Genomic DNA, 22,749 nt, shown 5'->3' on the forward strand with positions numbered 1-22,749 from the left:
GAGAAGGCAAAGAGACTGGAATGAGAAGGGGATGCACTTTAAACCCTTGAGTCTTTAACCAGTTTAATTGTAGTGGATGCAGATGTGGCTGTAGTGAAAGTGGTCCACTGGGTTCAGACTGGAGCTTCACCTCCCCTGCTGCAGAATGGCTCTTTATCTGCAGCCACTTGCAAACACAATAATGGTACATGGGCAGCAGTGGCTGCCCTCCTGGGGTGAGGGTGTTCACAGGCTCGGTTTGTTAATCCTAATGTTAAATATACACAGAAGACGCTCCAGCTTCTCGGCTGATGTGGTTTTTAATGGCCTCCACCATTCAATTGCCTCTTAATCCCATTGAAGACCGTGTTGCGAGCCGTTAACCACTCCACTCCTTATTAATATCCACTCAGTGACTTTTAAGCTCTTTTGAGTGGGGGGGGGGGGGGGGGGATCTTTTATCAATGTCCTCCATTGGCAGTGGAGGAGAGCACGATGAAGACACGGCTGTCACTCATCTTGAATCCTTGTCATTAAAATGACTGGGAATGCTTGTTTTTTCCTCTTTTCATCTCAAAGAGTGCATCTGTGTATTTTTCAGTTCGTTGTGCTCGTTGAAGTGGAGGCTGGCAGCGACCGGTGAGCTGCAACAGTGCCGCGTCCATCAATTCGCATGAATTTACCTCCGTCAACAAGCAAGCACAGAGCGAGAGGAATGCCCAAGAAAATATGCCCAGGTGAGGAGTGGCACACGACGCTATCTCAGAGTGGATGCAAGCGTCCCTGCTCAGCAACATTACGCATTCCTCCTTCTCTCATCTTCTGCCTTTATCTTATTTTTTCAATACTGGGCCTTTTGTTCAAAATGTGTCGCCCTGGGCACTTTCACCCCACCTGCACTGATTCACTCACCTTGCAGGACCTGCTCTGTCTGCAACCACCACTTTTTCTCCAGGTGTAGGCAAACTACCATTTGTGTAATCACAGCAACAAATAAAGCCTCTTGTCTACATCACATCAGCTCATGGGCTGTAGTTAATAGCATAAGTGTGCTAAATTCACTCTCTGGCTGACTGAATAAATCATGAGGTACCTCTTCGCATTTGTGAAATGTGTTATATAAAAACAGGGACTAAACCCACATCTTTCCAACCTCAAACCCAACTTCTAGCAGCCACCTCACTGGGTTTGCTACAACATGGTTTGTGTTCACTTGCAATGATGAAGTATTAAAATTTAAAGAGCACCACACTGACTTTTAAGAGAAGCCGGCGTAGCTGCCATTAAAAAAACTGAAAACTGCTGTTTTGTGGAATCATGCTGATTCTCTTCACGTCATCTTTTCAAATGTGCTAAATCTTTGCACTGGTTCATCTGAGGAGGCGTCTCTCCTTATGAAGCATGAAATTTATTGTCTTCAGTGTGTCGCGGGTTGTTCTTGAACCTGTCAGTACACTGAACACTATCAGGCCCTCCACAGCATCAGTGCCTCTCTCAAGTAGGATAAATTCTCTCCGCTATCTTGGGGCGCAGCCCCAGTGACTCATTACTGTGCAACAATAACTTCTGCTATGTTCCTACAGTAGACATGCCCTCAAAGGACCTTGGGCACTTTAACCACTGTGAGGAGAATAGACGCTGCAGGAACTGTCATGAGTAATGCCATGCAAATCTTCAGTTTGTAACCCAAACTGTCAGGGAAGAAGGTGATGCCCCTATCTCCTTTTACAGCTGCAATCATTTCAAATACTTCCACACTGGGCAGAAAGTTAAAAATTAAATAGCTCCAGAGATGGGTTCTTTTAGAGGGTTTAAACTTTATCAAAGAATCAATGTTTTGAGGCAAACCTCAAATCCCTTTCATTTCATTTGAAGGACATTAGAAAGCAGCTACATGTTTAACAAAGAAACATGGACTGCACAGTAGCAAGGATGCATATGAAACGCTAAATGAACATTTTGCATACAATCAACTTTAGCAACACGGTGTGTTACACCCAGAATGATGGATTGCCCAGCACTTTGTTTTAATTGATAGGGACACGCCGAGAGCTTGGCTGTATTAGCATCAGCATAAACAAGAGCGTTTTGATTGATGAGGGTACACAACACTTCCTCAAGGGGGGGCCTATTGGTTCCCTTGTACAGGAGGCCTTTTTAGAGCAGAACCATGGGTCAAACCACTTTGACCTTGACTGCAATGTAGTTGTTCCATAAATGTAACTCATAAAACAACATGACAAGGCAGTAAATAAGCAACAGTCATCCTGTGGGTAAAGCCACATTATCCACCGTGAGGAAAACAGTCAAAGGATGCTAATGAAATGATAGTGATAGGTTTCGCGTTGTCAGCAGTAGTAGCTCGTCTAAAATCACAGTCAGTCCATCTGATCATCATGGAAGCAACGCTAAAGGTAAGTACAAAAAGAAAGCCATAAAAACGAATCTTTGGGAACTTTGCGAGGCAGCGATCAGGCCCAGGAGGCAGCTGCCGAGTCATCTCCAGCAGATGGATGGAGAACAGTGCGATCCAGGTGAAAGAAAATAGATGCATATGTCCCACGGTGCTGATGGTGGCTGCCCAGACACAGTTGATGTAGCACTCGTCTGAGGCATCTGGTGTTTGCAGCTCGTGCTGCTAATGATGATGAATGCTTGGCACGAAAGAGAAAAGAGGAATACTTCAGCTACCCCCCCCCTTTTGTTTTTTTCATTGTGTGACCTCAAAAGATGACCTTTACCGACATTTGCTTTTGGGTTTGACTGCACTTTGCTATGTGGCATGCTAATGAGAGAAAAAGAATAAATAAATGGGCTTTTCATTTAGGAGCATCTTTTCAACCGACTGCACAACTTTACAATTTAATCACGTAATATTGTTAAATATTGCAATACAGTTTCACACTTTGACGCAGCGACTTTGAAGTCATCTATCAACTTAAACAGCGTTTAAGTCTGAACACGTATTATCAAATCCAGTCCATAGAGCAACATGCTGCACCATCCTGTAATCACTAATGAGTAACTAAACTAAATCAATCTGTGCATGTCTCAGTTTTAATCGTACGCGATGACGTTGGCAGGGGTTTGATTTCTCACTTTAAATGCCCCCGACGAAAATGTCACGCTCGCGCTGCCGTGGTAAACGTGGAGAATGAGAAGGAGGCCTGGGAGTGGACCGCTGGGATAGCCCTTCCATCATCTGTCTAAACAGGCCTGGAGGGCTTGGATCACAAAAAAACCCTTTCACAGCGCTTCCTACCAAGCTGTGCCACTGGGTTTGGGCAGAATTACACGTTTTTTTTGTATTCTAGTTTTTAAGCAAATCCTCCGCGAGTATTGATATCACACCAGGCGTATTCAGAGTTTTGAGGACCTGTCACCACTGCTGGCGAGCCTCATTGTGTGCTCAATAATAGCCCATTAAATCTATTCTTCCAGCTCTTCTTATCACAGATAGAGCAGTCCTTGGCCAAGGTAATGGGTCAGTGAGCAGGGGGCTGATTAGCTGATTTCGCTCATTTCAATATTTTTGCAAAGATGTACTGAGCGGAAACGAAAGGCGCCTCACTCCTTCTCCTGAGTCGCAGAGCAGAAACATGCAAACTTTTACCCAGTGCCCCATCCTTTCACTGACCTCTAACTGTGGCGTTTTGACAGGGGAACCATAAATATTCATAGAAATAGATGTTCTGCCACCTTTAATGAACAAACACTGGCTCCGTGGCACAAGTTTCTCGAGTCATTGTCCCCTTTTCTGCAAAGGCCACATAAATTCTCCTCTGGCCACCCTAAAAACGATGGTTCGCCGCTCCAGATGTTCATGTTGTAGACAGGGAGGAAGCCCTCAGAGCGTAGACATTAGCGTGCTGCTTTGAATCTGATTTAACGGGATGACTCATCTCATCCAAGTCACCGATTCGTCAAAAGGAGACGACTCAAATGAGGGGAATATCCGGCCACAGTCTTATTTTTATCCAGATAAAAGCTGACAAGAGGAAACTGACAGAAGGAGACGGAGGAAACGTGCATGTGTGTGGGGGATGTGCACACACACATGTAATGCCATTATGTGCAGTATATTACTGTAATCGCTGGCATATAGTCACCGCCACCAGAAAACACCCTGTGTTTGCAAACAGCATTCAGCAGCCTGAAATCTGGAGTGTTTAGAAAAGGAAATGGAAGTAATCAGAGCTCATTTATGATAGCTGCAATAAAAAAGGACATCGAAGATCCTGAGCTGCCGGGGAGTATTTGCTTTACTTATGTCACAATCTCCTCTCTGGATATGGATTAGAGTGTTTGAGGAGATGAGCATGACGTGATTGTACAGACGTCACGTTAGCTGCTGAAATATTTGAGGACCATTCCAGCTTTTAGATTTAGATGTTCTCTTGAATGTCCCAATTGACGAGGACGTTCATCCGGATCCTGAATAGCACATTAGGAGTGGTATTGTCTTGTTTATACAGTTTTCACTGTAAGGATTGTGTAGATAGACGTGTAGACAGAGAAGAGATGTAGGTTTGCAGTCATCCGCGCCATCCATTTGGTTGACCTGGAGCATTATTAGACACCTTTATTCAGATTCAAGGTTTGGGTGAAGATCACGCTCAAGGACACAAACACAGCTGTGTCTTTCAAAAGAGCGCGCTCCCCCAGAGAATACGACATTGATCAGGAACAACATAAAACTCTTCATTGTAATAACAGGCGACTCTCAGTCTCATGCTCATGATTGCTGTCAGTGAGGATAAGATCGCTCTCTTGATACGTTCTGCAAAAGAAAATGCAACAATGGCGCAGAACATTTGCATCCTATCCCATTTAAAATAGACGATACACCAACGCCCACCCAGAACAACCCCCTGATATTTCTTCTCTTCCTGACAGTCCAACGGGGTTTTGGTGCCACAATAAAGGTCTATGACATTCTGCCACAGACATCCAGGTCGGCTCCTCAACGGTGACCTCTCCTTGACCTGTCAACTAAGCCAATTTTTGAGAACCTTGAGGACGGTCTTTTCCTGGTTCCCTTTAAGAGACTTGAGCAAATTCAGTGCTTTGACATCCACTGGACTGATTCTCATTTCACTCATGAAATGACCAAGGACGCTGCTGCGTGGGATTTAGCAAACTGTCCCTGATGGATTATGAAAGATTTGCAGTGTGTCGGACTGGCCCATAAAGCTGCAATAGGCTGTACTAAGCAATGTAACACATTTCTCTGAGTGAGGCAGCCAATAATTACCACAGTCAGCTTTTGACAAGGCCTTTAGAGGTCTTGATGGGGCACTAATTCTCCAGCTGTTTTGTTTTATGCCCTTATTTGTACTGGCTCTGAACAGTGTCCATCTCCCCAGTCTCTAATTGCGATGCATCTGATGATGGTTTCGTCCCTGTTTTCGGTTTGTCCTGCCTCCCAGGCTGATGATACATGCGGCCGTATTGTAATGAAATCTTAAAGAGCTTTATTCACAGCAGCGGCTGTGTGACGAACAGATTCTAATTTAAAAGTTGCTCCCAATAGTATCACTTCGTGAAGCATGAAACCACGCAGTGTTGCGCACCGAGCCGCATTTGACGCTTCCTGGAAGAAGTGTCCTCTGTGTGACTTCTCACTGCGGAAATGAAGCCCCCACTCACTCGAACAAAAAGGCCAAATGAATTTGTGCAGGGCTATTTATAGCTTGGAGATATTTTGTGAATTAAGATAAATATAAATCAGCTTTTCATGCACTGTTAGGATAACAGGGGTCTGCAGCTTTTTATGAGAAAGATTAGCATCCGCTATAACAAGAAATCCGCTGGCTCTTTTAAAATCTTTTTTTTTTACTTTAAATGGAAAATAATCACCTTCATGGATGTGTGCTCACAATAACACAGACATGATCGCTGAATCCTCAAAGTCTCCTGTGGGTGTACAGCACCCATGGAAATTGTAAAGACACCTCCTTGTTTCCAGCGGTGAAAACGCAACCATGCACAACATAAACAAAATTAATTTAATTGTCTAAAGCAACTGGATGGACCCGTGCTGTGACTGCAACATCATCAACCTTCAGATTGAGAGTAGACTGGGACCTGAGGGACAGGACCACTGAGGGACAGGACCTGAGGGACAGGACCACTGAGGGACAGGACCTGAGGGACAGGACCACTGACGGACAGGACCTGAGGGACAGGACCACTGAGGGACAGGACCTCCCACTTGCTGGACTGTTGGTACACCATCTAAACAAACATGTAATAGCCATTAAATCAGGGTCGTATATGCTTTAATAGTGCAGTTTTTATTGGAACGGCTCTAACAAAAACTGCTGCAAATCAAGTCACAACATCCTCTGAGACCCTCATGCAAAAAAAAAAAAGTATCAAGAGATTACGACACCTCGTCTGAGCTGCAGGTGTCAATAGGAAAGGTCCAAAAGTCAGTCGGGAGATGAGACCCCGGCACCAAGTTATTCATCACTGACAGATGACATTTCTGTGAGGTTGCCTTTGGAGGACTCTGGTGCTGGAGCTAAGCTGGCCTTTCACTTTATCTGCCCTGCTAGCGTTCATCAACAAAACATGCACACTCTCTCTCACACACACACATAAAACCTGTAAATGGCAGCTCGCTAAAGGAGCTGCCGCTGCTTCAGAAGGTGAAGGAAAAGCTGGGCTGAAGCAATACGATACCTGTGATATGTGGTTAAAATGTGTGAAAATGTCACTTTTAAAATGAAGCTTCTTAAAGGAAGCATGTTTTGTTCACGCCCGAGCAACGATGACGTCATCCCTACCCAAAAAACCAGAAATGAATTCAAGATAATGCCTACTTCTCATAGATCACATCAGAATAATTTATGTCAGTAGTCACAATTTGCCTCCTCCTGATCCCCGCTGCTGTAGCGCTCCCCAATGCTTCATCTGAACTTTTCCCATCTTTGAAATGGCGTGACAGAGGTCGTGCGTGATCAGTGTCACCGCTCTCGCACGGTTCTACCCACAGCGACGACGGAATACTTGAAAGAGAGGAAACTTTTAAAGCCTGCGGGCAGGTCTGCGGCTGTTTGATTGGCAATCAACCTGCTATTCAACCTCCCCAATTGTCCCTGTGATGTCAGGCACTCAGGTGAACAAACCCGCCGACTATCCGAGAGCTGCTGTGCGCAAACAAGCTAATTATTGGATATCAATACAGCATTGTTAACATATGAATGTGACATTAGGCCCAAAAGAAAAATCCCAGTTAAGTGGTCTGTTGTGCATTTTAAAAGGCGATACCAAAAACAAATTAGAAAATATGTGACATACTCTGTGTCTTAATAATTTCTTTTTTTTTAAAAAGAACCTCTTTTATTATCCAGCTCTACTGTGCAGCTGTTTATTAGCTTCTGCGGACAGGAAGAAAAGGATAAAATCTCCACTGCGGTAGGTGGAGATGCTAACTAACCCCTGACCAATAGAACCCATGCATATCTATAGGCTGTCATCTATCTTGTATCTACGGGAAGGGCAAGGCTCAGAGTCAGAATAAAGAACAGCACAGTTTGAACTATTCCAATGGCACAGGTCGTGTAGCACGACTGCGCCTGATCGAGCTTTTTGCTAAGATGTGTTTATCTTCCAGTCATCTCTCATATTGCCCTCCAGGCCTGACTGGCCGTATTATCCTCATAGTGAAGAATATGTTGATTGACTCCATGCTGGCGCTCTAATTCTTCACTTTGCACCTTTTACCTCGGAGTCTTGGCAACAACGCCAATCATGTGACAGCAGAGGAAACTTCTATAATTACTGCTGTAATTATAATCATGCTCGCTGTAGCAGCGGTGCCTCTGGCGTTTGCGGTCCCACTGCTAGCTGGATGGGCTCACAGAGGGAAAAATGCTAATCAGCATCCCAGCATTCATCAACTTATTGGTGACTTGGGTACAGCAAAAGAGCCTCTTCACTGCTTTCACGGCTGGGTGTAATCAGAAGCAGCAGCCATCTCTGAGACATAGGGGGAAGCGTTCTGCAACCATCCACGCAGCAGCGCCTCAGCATGGCGACACATTCGGATGATAATTGGTTGCAATAATTGTGCAGAGCTAACTTAAATGAATGAATCTGTCAATTTGTCAGAAAATCAAAGTGTTTTCTCTGTTCACGTTAACCCAGATCTCAAAATCTGGTTGCCTTATATAATATGTCAAACAAAAGCGGCATCGTAACAACACGTTCGTACCTCTTCCCACTGGTGGATGTAGCGAATGAGCCTGGAGAGCCGCAGCAGTCGCAGCAAGCTGAGAATCTTTGTAAACCGGACAATCCGCAAGGCGCGCGCCGTTTTATAGAAGTCCGAGTCGATGCGCGTCTCCACGATGAGGAAGATGTAGTCCACGGGGATAGAAGAGATGAAGTCCACCACGAACCAACTCCGCAGGTACTTGATCTTGATCTGTTGCGGATCCAGGATGATCTCCGTGTTGTCCTCCTTGACAATGCCCGTCCTGAAATTGAGGACCAGGTCCATGAGGAAGAAAGTGTCCGAGACCACGTTGAACACGATCCAGGGGGGCGTGTGCTCGTCCTTGAAGAATGTGATGCCCACAGGTATGATGATGAGATTACCCACCATCAGCAGCAACATGGTCAAATCCCAATAAAACCTGCATGAACAGCCAAATGGAGAAAGACGGGTCACAAAATGGTGCTACAGCAGATTATTTCGCAATATTAATAATACATCATATTCATATAATTTAAGATCTTAATATCAATAATCAAAGGATGATATACATATATCTGTTTACTTGGTATAACAATTTAAAAAAAAGATTTTTATGGTTCTGGCTTCTGTTTTTTCAAGCCAACTTGATCCGATTGGGCAGAAACCCACCCAGTCTAGCAACATTGATGTTAGCTAGCTGCACAGTGGACAACATAACAACATATTGTGTTTGTGTCTGCTCACCAGATACCAGATGATGTTCAAGCCATTTGTGGAACAGTATATCAGAGCTTTAAGGTCAGCAGGGGTTAATCATTAATCACAAAGTGTGCGGTGGCCTCATTTATCTTTTGAGATGGTAACTTTGGATATAAATTGCACTGCTGGCTTAGTAATGAGATCTGTTGTTCCCGTCAAGTCTACCTGCAACGTTAACCATTATCGCGCACTTTATTGGTGCAGCCAGTAAGGCTAGCAACGCTACAACAATCTGGTCATGTGCTCAAACTAAGCGCAAAAGTCAAAATCAAATTTTAATAAATGTTTAGAAGACAGAGTGAAGATCATATGAACACAAGATGGTGCGGTCCAGGTCTTTCAACAAAGATTTGTCCAGGATGTTTATTTTTTCTTCTTGAAGTTCTGCTTTTTGGATGGATGGACGGATGGATGGATGGATGGATGGATGGATGGATGGATGGAACGTTCAGAGACAAAGACAGGGAACGTCTCTCTCTAACAGGTGTAGACTCAGCCACAGATAATACTTTGAGTCTTTATTTGTTTTCTCTGAGCGTGACGATCCCAGAAGGCATTATGAAAACTAAAGGCACAGCAGACGACATCACCGATGTTTTATTTTGTCCCAGTTGGTTGAATTTAGAGGTCAAATAATCTGTGAACACAGGCGTTTCCCACGTTTGCCCGCGTACGCATGCACGCATCATTGCGGCGCGTCTCCGCTTCGTGGCAGCTCACACAGGCACAAGCACACAGAGGAAACAGCAATTGGAATTCTTCAAAGTAAAACAGCATCGACCTCCAACTTTTTGTCAAGTGGAGTTATCTTCACACAGATATCGCTTCCGTCGCATTTGCCTACGTTAAGCCCATGAAGACAAGGAAAACAGCGGAAACACAAACGCCGTGGCTCCTCACGGCGTGATCTTGATGTTTCAAATGCTGGCCGGACCGAGAGCCCGTTCAAAGCACACATCCTTTCGTGTGGATGCCACTTAACATTGTTGGTTGTTTAAATACAGACAAATCCAGACACAGGAGTCAAGCACAAAAGCCACACAGACGCAATTACAGTTAGCGCCATTATCAGCCCGAATGGAATCATTATTACTTCTGGCCGCTGCTACTTGAACAAAAGCATTTCCACATAGAATCTATTGCTTAAAAACATGTTTTTTTCTCATATTAGAACCTTGCTCAATCACCTCAAACAAACGATTGCACCTAACTGATCGACTTCACGTGTCTGGACCACATCATTATTTTATGGTAGCAGTCAGCTCCCGAGAAATGCAGACAAATCTCTACAAACAAATAAGCGATATGGGAAAATAGAGTGAAATAAAGAATAAAGGAGTGCTAAAGGGTCCACAGCATTATCCTAGAAAGCCAGAATGCTGTTTAACACCCCTGAATGTCACTCTCTCAGAACAGAGCCGCTGCTGATGCCACCTGTTTGAGTAAGCCTCGTTTGTCATACGGGGAGTGGGGATTGATAAGATTAAGGGCAGCTGCTGTTGACTCATTGAAAATGCATCTTAATATGCATGTGTAATAGACAATTCACTAAAATAGTGGATGAAATGAGTGGGGAAGGAGTGGAGTTCTTGAGGGCCTGCAGGAGGATCTGTGTGCTCTGTGATTTTACATGCATGTATTTATGCACGTGTGCGCGTGTATGTGCATGTCTTCTTCTTTTCACTCTTCACTCTTGTGGTTGCCTCCTAATGGCGACCTAAAGATAGCAGGGATCCATTTACTGTGTTTTATTATGCACAGGGACCCCAACATAGCAGAAGATTGTTCTATAAATACAGATTTATTTATTTCTTTTTTTATTTCCTAAATCTCAATGTAATGTATCTCATAACTCCACTTTCATAGAAAAAAAATTACCATTCTACTCGATCAGATGCCAGTTTGCAAGTATGATTTTGTTTATTTCGTGTGAAACAAAACTGTTACACTTATGTATTTAACTCTGTAAAAAAAAAAAAAAAGATTTATTCCTCCTATAGAAGCTCTGTTTTTAATCTGGGAATTTATCATCTGAATGTAGGGTCAGTATTAGGTAATAACTGGGTTGGTTTACCCTCCGTTTCCCACCACTGAACCATTAAACGATTAAACTAAAGGGTGTCCTGCCAGGCAAAGCCAAAGAATTCCTTTTTTTTTTTTTTTTAAAAAACAGATCGTCATCTAACGTCATCTGTTAGCAAAAATCTGTTAGCCTTTTTAATGCCAATCTCTTAGTTTTGCAAGCAGATATTAATCAAGCTTACATAGAAGGCAGAAGTAATACAGCACATACACAAGTGACACAGGAGCAAAGAAACTGTACAATAAATCACACCCAATCTATTCTGCTCCTATAGCAGGTTGTGATGAAGGAAACCTTGACATTTTCCTGACTGTAGACTGACAAATCCACAGTCCATTCTGCTCTCCAGTGGGACGACCAGGGGCAGGAGGAACATGTTCTCACACTCAGAGTGTTTCAGACTACATGATAAGCCTCTTTCATTCTCCTCACCCTGCCAGCCGGGCTACCTGAAAAGGACTGCAGGAGCTAGCACAAAGGCCCAAGATGGGCTCACATTTAAATTTCAGGGTATTAAAATTAAGGAGGCTCAGAGGACAAAAGAATGGACCCCATTGGTGCTGGAGTGCACGTGCGTATTTGCTTGCACGTGCGTGCAGGTGTTTCCATCCCTCCTGCAGACGTGTCTGCTTGCTACCATGCTGGGAGAGTGATGGCCTAGCACGAGAACAGATCACCTGTCATGTCAGGTACAAGTGACACAGAACATTTCCTACTGGCCCCTTGATTCTGACTGAATGGGAACAGCAGGACAACAGTCGGTGTTTCCTCTCTGCAGTTCGGGGACGGCCCGTCCGAGCATAATGTGGGTACAAGTCGAGTCGGCCCGGCGATGAAGGATAAATGCTTCTATATGATTAGAACCATGAATAAACTTGACAAAAACAACAAGTACAAGCACAGCGAAGCCGCTCACATATTCATGGATCTCTGCTTTCTTAAAAAAAAAGGACTGATGTGCAATAGGAGTGCAGTAAAGTGATTTTAAAACAAAGGAGTGTGATTGAGGGTTAAAAAACATCAGGTTAAAGGGGTTAATCCTATTTTTGTTGTCACTTGCTCTGGTGAACTGTCGTGATGTTGCTGTCTTTGCCGAGCGCAGCCAGCAGGCACACTGCGAGCACATCACTGACACTAGGGCTGTGCAGTCGAAGGCGGCTATATTTAGGCGAGATGCGCCGTTTTATCAAACCTAGGCTAAGAAGATTTCAGCGGAGGGAGAGGCAAATCTCCACAACCTCAGGCTACGGGGAAACAGGGGGATTTGCTAAATATCTGCAGAGGGTAGAGTAGACAAAATAAAACACAACTGAAAGGCGCTAACCTTACTGAACAGTGCTAAAAGAGATCTATAAATAAGATTACAACTATTATTATGGTAGGACATGGTTCTTTTTTCCCCAATTTACCTTTAAAGCTGTCTATATCAGCTGATGGGTCATAAACACGTACAGGTCTGAGTCCATAAGATCAATGCGCCTAAAAGAGCAATCAAAGCTTATATTTTTTACTGACCATATATCAGAAATGATTAATGTCAGTAATTTTTCATCACATCCTGTCTGAGAAAATTGTGGGTCATTTAATATTAGGAGTATTTTCTTGCCCATCATATAATGCAGAGGAGGCTTTGGATCTAGAGGAGAGTTTTTTTTTCATGTCCTCTCCATCTGCCAGATGATACTATAAAAAGTGATGCGTTCTTATAATCACGGTTATCTCTGATTTATCTAAAAATAATTTGGCCAATGAGACATGAAAATCTCTGCTGCGCCAGTCTCAAAATGATGGAGATTTTGTCCCAGACCTCCTCGTTCATGTAAGCCCAGTCTGGATATCTCAGAAGTGCGCGCTGAAGAGCGCGCGCTGAAACCATCTGATGCCACTTTGCAGACTGTCCAGAGCTAATCAAAGGAACCAATTGAGAAGAAAGATTTGAAGCCACTTACAGTGTTTTGTCCTGATGCTGTCGCCATTCTATCACTAGTGGCTACATACCCTTGGTCACGATAGCCCTGCTGAGAATCCTGTACAAGCGCTACCGGCTAGCAGTGCTCTTAGAGCAATGGCATACATATAGACGCAAACAAAATATCTCCCCAGTTGGAAAATCATGGAAAGACGACAACCTGGACATGTAGAGGACAGAGAGCTCTGCAGCCAGTGCCAGCAACATGCACTTGTTCTGCAACGTGCCAAGATCTGCACTCCAGTGTTGCTCACTGTCATCCTGCCACTAATTGCATCTGTGTTTTATCATGATGCCTTGTTATCTCCTGCACGGTCCTCAGGGTCATGTCAGAAGGGTCTCCTGTCAGCCGGTGGCAGAGCGTGGTGGAACGAACACGGTCCAGCGTCTCTCTCGGCCGGACGCTGCTCTGATGGACAAGACAGCCAAAGATAGACAGAAAGAGAGAAAGAGAGAGAGAGAGAGAGAGAGAGAGGCACAGTGGCCTTACTCTCTCTCTACTGTCCATAACACCAGACGCTGGTCGCACACGGTGCCATCACCTCCTGCCCTTGCGCTGGGCTGCATCAGCCATTATCTTCACCACTTCAGGTGCTGCAATCAGTAAATGGAGCAGCTACAACGAAATTCTCTCGCGTTGTCTCTCTCGCTCTGTCTCTCTGTCATCAAACCAATCCAAGGTCAAGGGGCAACAAAAGACAAAATGAGGGGATAGAAAGAAGAACCTCTCATGCCTGGTATGATCATGTTTGGGCAGAAAAGAGGACCAGCACCATCTAATATTTTGAGAAATAAAATACAATGAAGTTCAATTAATGCAGAATTAAAACCAAAGAAATCCACTCACGCCCGGATCAAGAGGAGAGATGCAGCTTATCTGATTGTTTTTCCCTTTCTCGTGATAGAGCTTCATGCCTTTTTGTTTGCACGCTACGTGAGGTCGGCATCAGATTAACGCACACGAGATCGTGGCGCCTGAATGCCGACGTGAACGCGGGCCACGAAAAGGACACGTTATGGCAATGGTAAAAATAAATCAGGAGCCCCCCCTCCAGCGCCAACACCCTTTTGACAGCAGAGAAGCGGGAACAGTCTCAGCCATTCTGCGACTCATAATCCAGCCATTTCTCTGAGTCTTCTAGACACCCAGCATGTGGCAGGGCCAGGCCAAACACATTGATCCAGGGAAGTATTTCCTGTGAATCAGGCCAGACACACACAGAGTTCCTTATTCAGCGCACTTATCTCTGGTGCTCTAAGTGGAAACCCCACCGTCCTGAGCTTCTGCACAACCATACAGTGTGAACCCCGGTGCTCAGTGGCACCATTAAAGACAAATAACATGTTGTTAACTAAAGAACTAACTACATATTATGACATGAGGAGTAATAGTAGTAATAGTGGCAGGTGTGAGATGTCGCTCCTGTGGATTTCTTCCAGATCAAAATGACACATTCCTGCGTTGTAAATGCTGAACCATGTGCTTGAGCAGCAGGGGGAAAAGACCATGAGATGCATCTGTCATTCAGAAAAAAGGAAACACAGAACACACATTGAAACAAACCAAATACATTACCAAGAAATGACCAAATCTAAGGTTTTTGTCTCCCATTACTGCAAATGCATTTCCTGAAATGTTTTGAAAATCATGTAAAAAGGTTTCAGGTTTTGTAAAATATTATTTTATTGGGCTGTACGTTCATGTTGTTGGTTAAATTATGCAGAGAAATTACTATCAGATATAAAATCCTTTTACTTAATGTCTTTAATCCACCTCTGCCGTTGCTAGCCAAGTCACCTGAAAGTGCGCAACTCACGCATTTGACTGATTGACTGTACATTTTATAGGATTGACATTCATTGTAACAGCCAGTCCCCTTTATTGCGGTTAAAGTGCTATTTAATCTGGTGTTTCTCACATCGTGCGGCAGCATATCAGCGCCGGTTTGACATCTTGGTCATTTTATCTAGGCTGATGGGAAAAAAAGAAAAAAGAAAAAAACCAATCCAATTTCAGTGAGACAGGAGGTGTAAGAATCCACCTGGGACGCGCGCAGGGCTGGAAAGGTCAACCTGTACCAGACACAGCAGAACATGGGGATGGAGGAATGAACAGCCTTGAGAGGTCAACCTGGGGGATCTTAAATTTGGTTACTATATTAAACAAATTGTGATTGAGACGTCATTTCAGGGGCAAAACATGAAATAAAATATCCTCAGCAAAATGCTTTTGGTCGGCCCAAGGACGGACGGTGGCCACAACGTGGTTTCCAATTAATACTGGGATCTGTTTTGACCTTCGCCAGGCGCACGGGGACAGAGCTTCAGGATGTCCGAGTTTCATTTTTCCCAGGTCAAAACAATGATGCTGCCACGAGCCTCCTAATGTGAGCGTGTCGTTTAAATGATCCCAGCTCTCCCTCCGCCGTCTAATAAGGCAAAAACAAACTGAGGAACAAACATGTAAGCATAAGCATGAGAAGAGTGTGCGTGGACGCTGACTGATCAAAGACAACGCCTTGAAAATAGGAGTTGATTTTACAGTCTTGATTGTTAATTCGTATCATCATAAAATTCCCATTAAATCAAGCCAGATGTGCTTGCTTGAATACCCCCAGGAAAAATGTTTCTTGTGTTCATTTTTTTCCTTTTTATTTAATAATTCACCCATGACACTGCAGTTATTGAAAATAAGGAATAAGAAATGTGCTCTTCAGTCAGGTTATGAGAAGGCTGAATCACCCAGGATCAGCTTTAGGAATGCCCACTTGGGTGATTACGCCTACATAACTTGAGTTGATGTTAATTGTTGTGGACCAGCGGTGATTACATGTGAAATGTCAGGCTGGAATTAAAGCTAAAACTATCATATTAAGATTTATAGCAGGCACAACCACCCTGGCTAAAAGACGCATGGCAGCGGTTTCAGTTCTTCCCAGTTCATTATCTGCTTTAGCTCCGTAGTGTGCATCCCTGTCCTTCTCCACTTTCAATTCAAACGTGTGCGTCACAAATCCTCATGTGACCTGCGAGCCTGCGTCAGCTTCTGCAAGCGGACAGATGAAGATCGCGATGGATCGGACTGTTGCACTGAACGTACAGAGCAGGTAAACAACGTGGAACCATCAGAAGGTGAAACATGGAAGGGTCTCAGTAAAGCAGAGAGCCCTTCAAACGTGACCGGGCTCTAATCATTTTCAGATTAACCGGATCTCTCTCCAAACGACCCTGCTGCATTCTGAGGCATATTAAACACGCTGGTCTTTTGGGACAACAGCATCCGTCCAGCGGAAACATAAATAAACGTGACACTCGGAAGTGTTAAAGGAGAGAGAGAAAATGGGAGATGGTTCTCGGTTGACTGGCGCTGTGCATCCGCCTGCAGAGATCACAGATTGATGTTGCGGAGCATGTGACGGCAGAGCCGGAAGGGAAGCAGTACATTTGTCAGGTGACCAAAATTCATCAAACATCTCCAGCTGGGGGGGAGGCATCCCTTAACAACAACAACAACAACAACACTGCTGCCAGGAACGTCCCATTACTAAAATGGATATAATGTCCACTTGATAAAGATGACCACTGCGTTACCATGGGGAAACTCCGCTCTGGTGCTGTAGTACATGCTTTAAAAAAGCCTGTTGTTTTACAGTTGGACTCACGTGTACCATCTACACACTCCCACCTATTTGTGAGGTCACATGGCGCTGTTCAATCATTCCCCGACGATGACAGTCAACCTTCCACCCAGCAGCCACGCACGTCCCCCCCGGGCTCCCTCCATTAAATAAATTGTACTGTAATAATCTCTTGGCTCCTCATATTCGTGGATGAGTGCAGCAGTCTATTTTGATTACCTCACTTCCAGGCCTGGCCAGAACCATCTGTAATCCCCGTGTTTTACCCTCTCTAAATTAAAGGGGGAATTATTTAACGCAGGCGGATAGCAGCAGAGTGTCGTTCATCCTATTTAGTGTCAAAACTACTATCACATAAAATCAAACGTGTTTTATTGAGATTCACGGCAATAAAGCGTGTTTACTCAGACTTTACATTCCCTCAGCAATCTCACCTTCACTCTTTCAAAAGGACCGAGCTCGCCCTCGTTGCAGATGCGCATGATTCTTCATCTGATTTTTCAACAAATCCTGCGACCGAGAGTCCGACCCCCCGCAGGGCCCAAGCAAATCAATAAGACAGTGTTGTCCCAAATCAACTATAATCCACCTGACTGAAACAAAGCGTGGACGGAGGACAAAGAGTCAAGAAATCAGAGCTTCTGAAGCTGGAAGGTTTCCCTGTTGAACACGCTTTGCGTCGTCAAAACCATTACCCCACTTGAAACTACGCGCGCTCTACTTTTCTTTAATGTGTTTCCAGCGAAAGGAAAATGTCAAAATCGCAAGATGCCTTTTTGGTGGTTTATTTTTGCCTCCGTGTTCATAAGTGTCTTGCGAGGGGAAAAAAACAGAACAAGCTGTGCTGTGAGGAATAAAGGGCTCCTGGAGAAAAAGTGAGCTTTGCAGCCGGAATGGAAGGATTCACCTTTGTGTCGCAAAGGGATTTAACTGATTGACAGAAACTAGTGGACAGCCGACCCCCCCCCCCTCTCTGATAGTGTTGCTAACAAAATTCAGAAGGAGAAAGGAGGGATTAATAGACCCTTCACGTCAAAGTTTTAATGTGTGAAATTTCCTTTTCTATTCCGCCAGGGAAATGTGGAAGCCTTTCCAACAGATGTGTCCTCTGGGCTTTGAATCACAAGATAATTAAAAGGCACTTGACGATCAGAGGGCTGCATTCTAATATTGCTGCGCGACGCTTGCTAGGATTCCGCACAATGCTGATAGAATATACACAAAGGCAACGGTGCCCGTTGTCTACATAGGAATTGAGATATTTCCCATCTATTTGGCCATCGGGAGCATAATACAATGTTCAGGAGTGCAGAAAAAAAACGGCATGTTTGGGTCTCGGAACGGCTTAAAAGGTGAAATGTCACATTTCCAGGATGGAGCGCTCGCGAAAAAGTAAGCTAGCGACGCAGCTGTCCGACGGGGGCAGGACAAAGCAAGGCGGGGTGGTCAGGAAAGTAAGCATCAATTGTATTTTTCACCAATCCCTTCCCAAAGGCCTGCAGATATTCCGTGGTCAGAGACAGCAATAACCACCATCTTATTTAAAAGTCGGTGGGGGAAGGGGAGGGGGGGGGGGGGACGCTTGTAGATTTCACTCCCCAGTTAAGTGACCACATCTGCTCACGGACAGAGCTGCTCGGTCTGAATCAAAGGAGATCGTTCGGCTTTGGATCTGGAAACGAGGCAGCAGATTGGATTATGATGCCGTTTTTAATCCGTCTTTTCCCCTTGCAAGATATTGCTCCTCCCTTGCTTCTTAGCATTATACAATACTTGACAAGGGCAGATTTCACTGAATTCCGGCGCAGTGATGAGTATGTGATTTCTTGTGACACTCTAATTTGAGCTTATGGCGCCGAAGCTTTGATGCAGCCATGGGATGGGGACATCTCGTCAGAGACCCTTCTCCTCTTCATGGCCCAATAAAAGGTCCTGTTCATCTCTCTGAGGGCTTTAATTCCAGTCACCTTGTCCTGACTCTCATCTTTGGTATTTCTCTGCCCTTTTTCATTAATAATGGTGTTTGTTCCTTAATTTTGGTTAGAATTAGTGTCCCGTCTCAGACCGAACAAGTAGGTCTGACCTCATTTCCTCACGTATTTTGTTCCCTGTGACTTTTTACGTGAGTGCACTCGCCTTGAGTGTGAGTCCCTGCTTCAGTGCCTTGCTCAAAGCCAACTCTCTGACTTTTTAGCACCAGAACGAAGCCCCAACTCTCCTTTGGTGTCAACATGTAAAACCAGTGAGTAAGCGGGAGGAGGGAGGGTCAAAGAAAATAGAACCAGCTGGGAGCAGCAGAACAAAAATGGAAAACGTCCCACTAATAATAATAATTTAATAATCATTTAGGTTGGTTCCTCATTCAATTGTTTCCTCAAAAACATGACAGTTGCTGGTAGTTGATCTAAACGTCTTGAGTAAAAAGCATAAAATGATGAATGGGTTGTTTTTCTGATGCAAAAAAGACCCCGATTAACCTTTTCCATCTGGGCCTTTGACTCATAACATCAGTTACATGACAGGAAATAGTTAAAAGAACCAATTTGAACTGGATGTGATTGTGTTCATTCCTCCTTTTTGTTTCGGTTAATATAACGATAGTTTATGTGGCCAAACTAGAAACATGTCCACACACTTATTTCTCACGCTCAAGCTGTCCCTGTTTCTTTATCTCTTTGGCCTTCCTGACGTGTGTCATGTGCGTGAGGTGTCATTTGCATTCGCTGATTGGTTTAATTCAACTAATGAGAAATGTAGAAGGAGCCTCCCAATTTGCCTAAAGCCAAAAGGACAAGGCCTTTAATTCAAATCTTGTTTGTGTGAGACGGGAGCATCCATTTGGCTGATTCGCAGAAATATGTTCAATTACAAACTCAAGGACATGAACAAAGACAGGAATATGAACCGGCGCTGGCACTCACTTTGTGTATTCAGCGTTACATGCAAAGTTTGACAGAAGGCCTGGCAACACTATTAAAGGCACACATCAGACAGCAGCTGTTAGAAGGAGAACTCCAGCTTTTAATCAGAGTCAATGATTATTTATGCCACAAGATATTTTGTATTAAAGGAGAGTGAGTGCACATTGTGGATTGCTCCACTAAATGACAGAAAAATCATCTCCATTGCACAGTCTCTCAAGGAAAAGCACAGATTGGTTTCTGAAGCATATTCATGCAAAGGAACAGCATTTAGGAGAATAACAAATTTGGAAATCTGGCCTATTTACGAGGGTAGTTCATGACAAGACAGAGAATCTAATGTAAAAGCTTTTAACTGATCCGTGACACTAAATACACTTGGTTTACCTGTGTATGACTGTTAAGCAGAATAGAGTTTATTACAATTAAAGTTTTGGGTTTGACGCCATTTCATTCAGGAGAGGAAATACGTGAGCAAAGTGCCAGATGAAAACATCTGGGCCTGTGACGTTAACGTGACGCGTCCCACGGACCCGTTCGTTGATCGGAGCGCGTGCGGTGTGAGGTGTCTGCATTTACCTGAAATCACTGTACGGGTGAATTATCCAAAACCCCGCCGATTTAACCCGTTCTTGCTCCCGCTCGACCGCCTTCTCGCTCCCAAACATCCTCAGGGAGAACTTGTTGACCCCCGGTTGCAGCATCGCTCCAAACTGTCTGTGCATGAAGCCAGCCTGATATAATCTCTCGTCGTCCGGGAGAATTTGATCGATGCCATCCAACTTTACAAACCCCGGCTGCTGGTCCGGGGAGTCTTTTTGGGTGCCGCCGCCACCGCCGGCCCCTTGCGCGCCTTGTTCGGGCGGCCCGTCGCCGATGGCACCCAGGGGGCTCTCCTCGCTGGGGGTGACGTCCCCCTCGGTGATGAGACGCCTCTCCTCCGCCGAGTCCGACTCGTGCACATGCCGACTGGTGATGGACGAGAGGCTGCCTCGAAATCTCCGACAATCCCCGTTCGAACTGGTCTTCATCGGTCTCCCTATATCCGTCTCCATGATCCCAGACTCGCCACTTTTGGTCTCCCCAATGCCTTTGCAGCTCCCAGCAGAGGTCGGCGACGGCAGAGGCTTCATCCTGATACTCTTCCTCCTGGTGTCCTTGTCTGCGTCTTCTCCTTCGCTCATGATGGATGCTTTGTGCCCGATGTGCTGTGGCAAACTGTAGAGCCTTTTACGCATGGACGAGTGCAGCCTGTCCATTGTGACACTGAGACACGGTGATGAAAATTCAACACATGAAATTGTGAAGCTGAATTGTCGCGGGTGCCGCCACCAGCCCCGCGCTCCCTATCTGCCTGTGAGTGTGATCAGTCTGGAGCTAATCTGAATCCCTGGAATCCTTCTGCACATGACACGGACCGCCGTGGCTCTCCTCAGACAGATGAGCGAGCGGAGTACCTGACAGTTCGCATGTGTCCTCACGCACAGCCCGCATGGCTACCGCGTTCCCGGCGTTTGCCTTTGTGCCGCTCCGTCATCGTGCGCAAAAGTGGGAGGAAAAAAAAAAACTGCCTGAAAGTCACCTTAGCGTGACATGTGAGAGACGTGCAGAAGAACTGTCGTGCAGGGACGAGGGAAAGGTCGCGAACGACGAGGGATGCGCGTTTATTGGGGAGGTCTTGCCGGTCGCCTGCAGACAACGCAAAAACACAGTGGAGCGTTCCACGCACCGCTGGCATCAGTGAACCACAGTCACGGTGCGTTTTGGCAAATTCTGAATATTCATGATGATGAGCTATTGGGTTGCCATAGGAGCGAGAACTGCAAATAAGCTCGGCCCACCTTGTTTAAAGGGAAATGCTCTCCCCATTCTTAAAACGCTCCCCTGTTTTCTTGAGTTGAGGCTACAGGTAAACGATGGGAAAACCTGGGTTACCTTCGCGGCAGGGCTCCCCCCCCACTGAAACCTGCTGAAGTCACCTCCATTATCGATTTGATCCACTGCGTAATTTGCGCACGCAGGTCGAAGCGAAGAAGCTCCCGGGCGCCAAATGTTTACGCTCCGATTTAGTGGTTTATAATTCACAATCACATTTTGAAGTGTGTCCTATCGGAAAAGGGCACATTCTCCTCATCTGTGTGAACAATGTTTAAGAGTTAGTGATTCATTCATTTTATAAAATTAGTTTTTTATTTTTTGAGCCTGTCCTTGTCTTTGTATAAACTGTGATGCACATTTAATTCAAATTGATCTTTAAAATTCACTGACCTTTGAGAATAACAGTTTTTCCATAAGGACCGAGCCCAGCCATTACCCATCTGTGCTTTTAGAACCACTAATCTTCCACAGGAATCCTTCGCTCTCACATGTGGCACTATTTGGGTGCGCTGGAAATTGTCTTTATTTAAAGTCTATTTATACAGGCAGCATATTTTCCAGTATAACCAGTTTAACCTTCAGATGTCTTTCACTTTTTAAAAAAATAGGATAGTTGTGCATTCAGTTATTTCCAAGTAAGCTGCATGTTGAAGATGATCACAGATGCTTAAACGTCTTATGAAAAAGAAGAAAGAAAGATCTTTGTGATTAGCCTGAGGGAGTCGATTCATGCGTCGGCTCAGGAACCCAAGTCCTTGAGGGGGGTTGGATACTCTTCTATGCTGGAGTTGCTCAGGGTGAGAGACGGAGAGCGGAGGTGGGCTTTTTGCTTGCCTCCAGACTCTCTACGTTGGGGTTCTCGCGTTCGAGCGAAAGGGTTGCTTCCCTGCGCCTTCGGGTCGGGGAACGGGTTTTAACGGTTGTTTGTGCGTATGCACCAAACAATATCTCAGAGTACCCGCCCTTTTTGGAGGATCTAGGATGGATGCTGGACAGTGTCCCAACTGGGGACTCCATCGTGCTGCTGGGAGACTTCAACGCTTACGTGGGCAACGACATCATGACCTGGAAAGGCGTGATTGAGAGGAACGGTCTGCCCGATCAGAACCAGAGTGGTGTTCAGTTATTGGACGTCTGTGCTAGTCGCAGTTTGGCTATAACTAACACCATGTTCGAACATAAGGTTGTTCATCGGTGCTCTTGGCACCATGACAGCCTGGGCCGTAGGTCAACGATTGAATTTATAGTCGTGTCAGCTGATCTGCGGCCATATGTTTTGGACACTCGGGTGAAGAGAGGAGCAGAGCTGTCAACTG

At 45.0% G+C, this 22,749-nt stretch overlaps 1 protein-coding gene across 1 annotated transcript in view; it reads right to left on the minus strand.

The window, feature by feature from the left end:
- The window catches only part of hcn4 (hyperpolarization activated cyclic nucleotide-gated potassium channel 4), a 46,649-nt gene extending 25,053 nt beyond the window's left edge, over positions 1-21,596 (minus strand). Inside the window, exons 1-2 of the mRNA XM_029846663.1 lie at positions 20,135-21,596; positions 8,201-8,624 (exon numbers count right to left, since the gene is read on the minus strand). Of these exons, the coding sequence (XP_029702523.1) occupies positions 8,201-8,624; positions 20,135-20,814 (1,104 nt within the window). The 5' untranslated portion in view covers positions 20,815-21,596. The remainder of the gene's footprint in view (positions 1-8,200; positions 8,625-20,134) is intronic.
- Between the last annotated feature and the right edge of the window lie 1,153 nt (positions 21,597-22,749).

Source organism: Takifugu rubripes, chromosome 13 (genome assembly GCF_901000725.2).
Source record: "Takifugu rubripes chromosome 13, fTakRub1.2, whole genome shotgun sequence".
In the NCBI taxonomy this organism is placed as follows: Eukaryota; Metazoa; Chordata; class Actinopteri; order Tetraodontiformes; family Tetraodontidae; genus Takifugu; species Takifugu rubripes.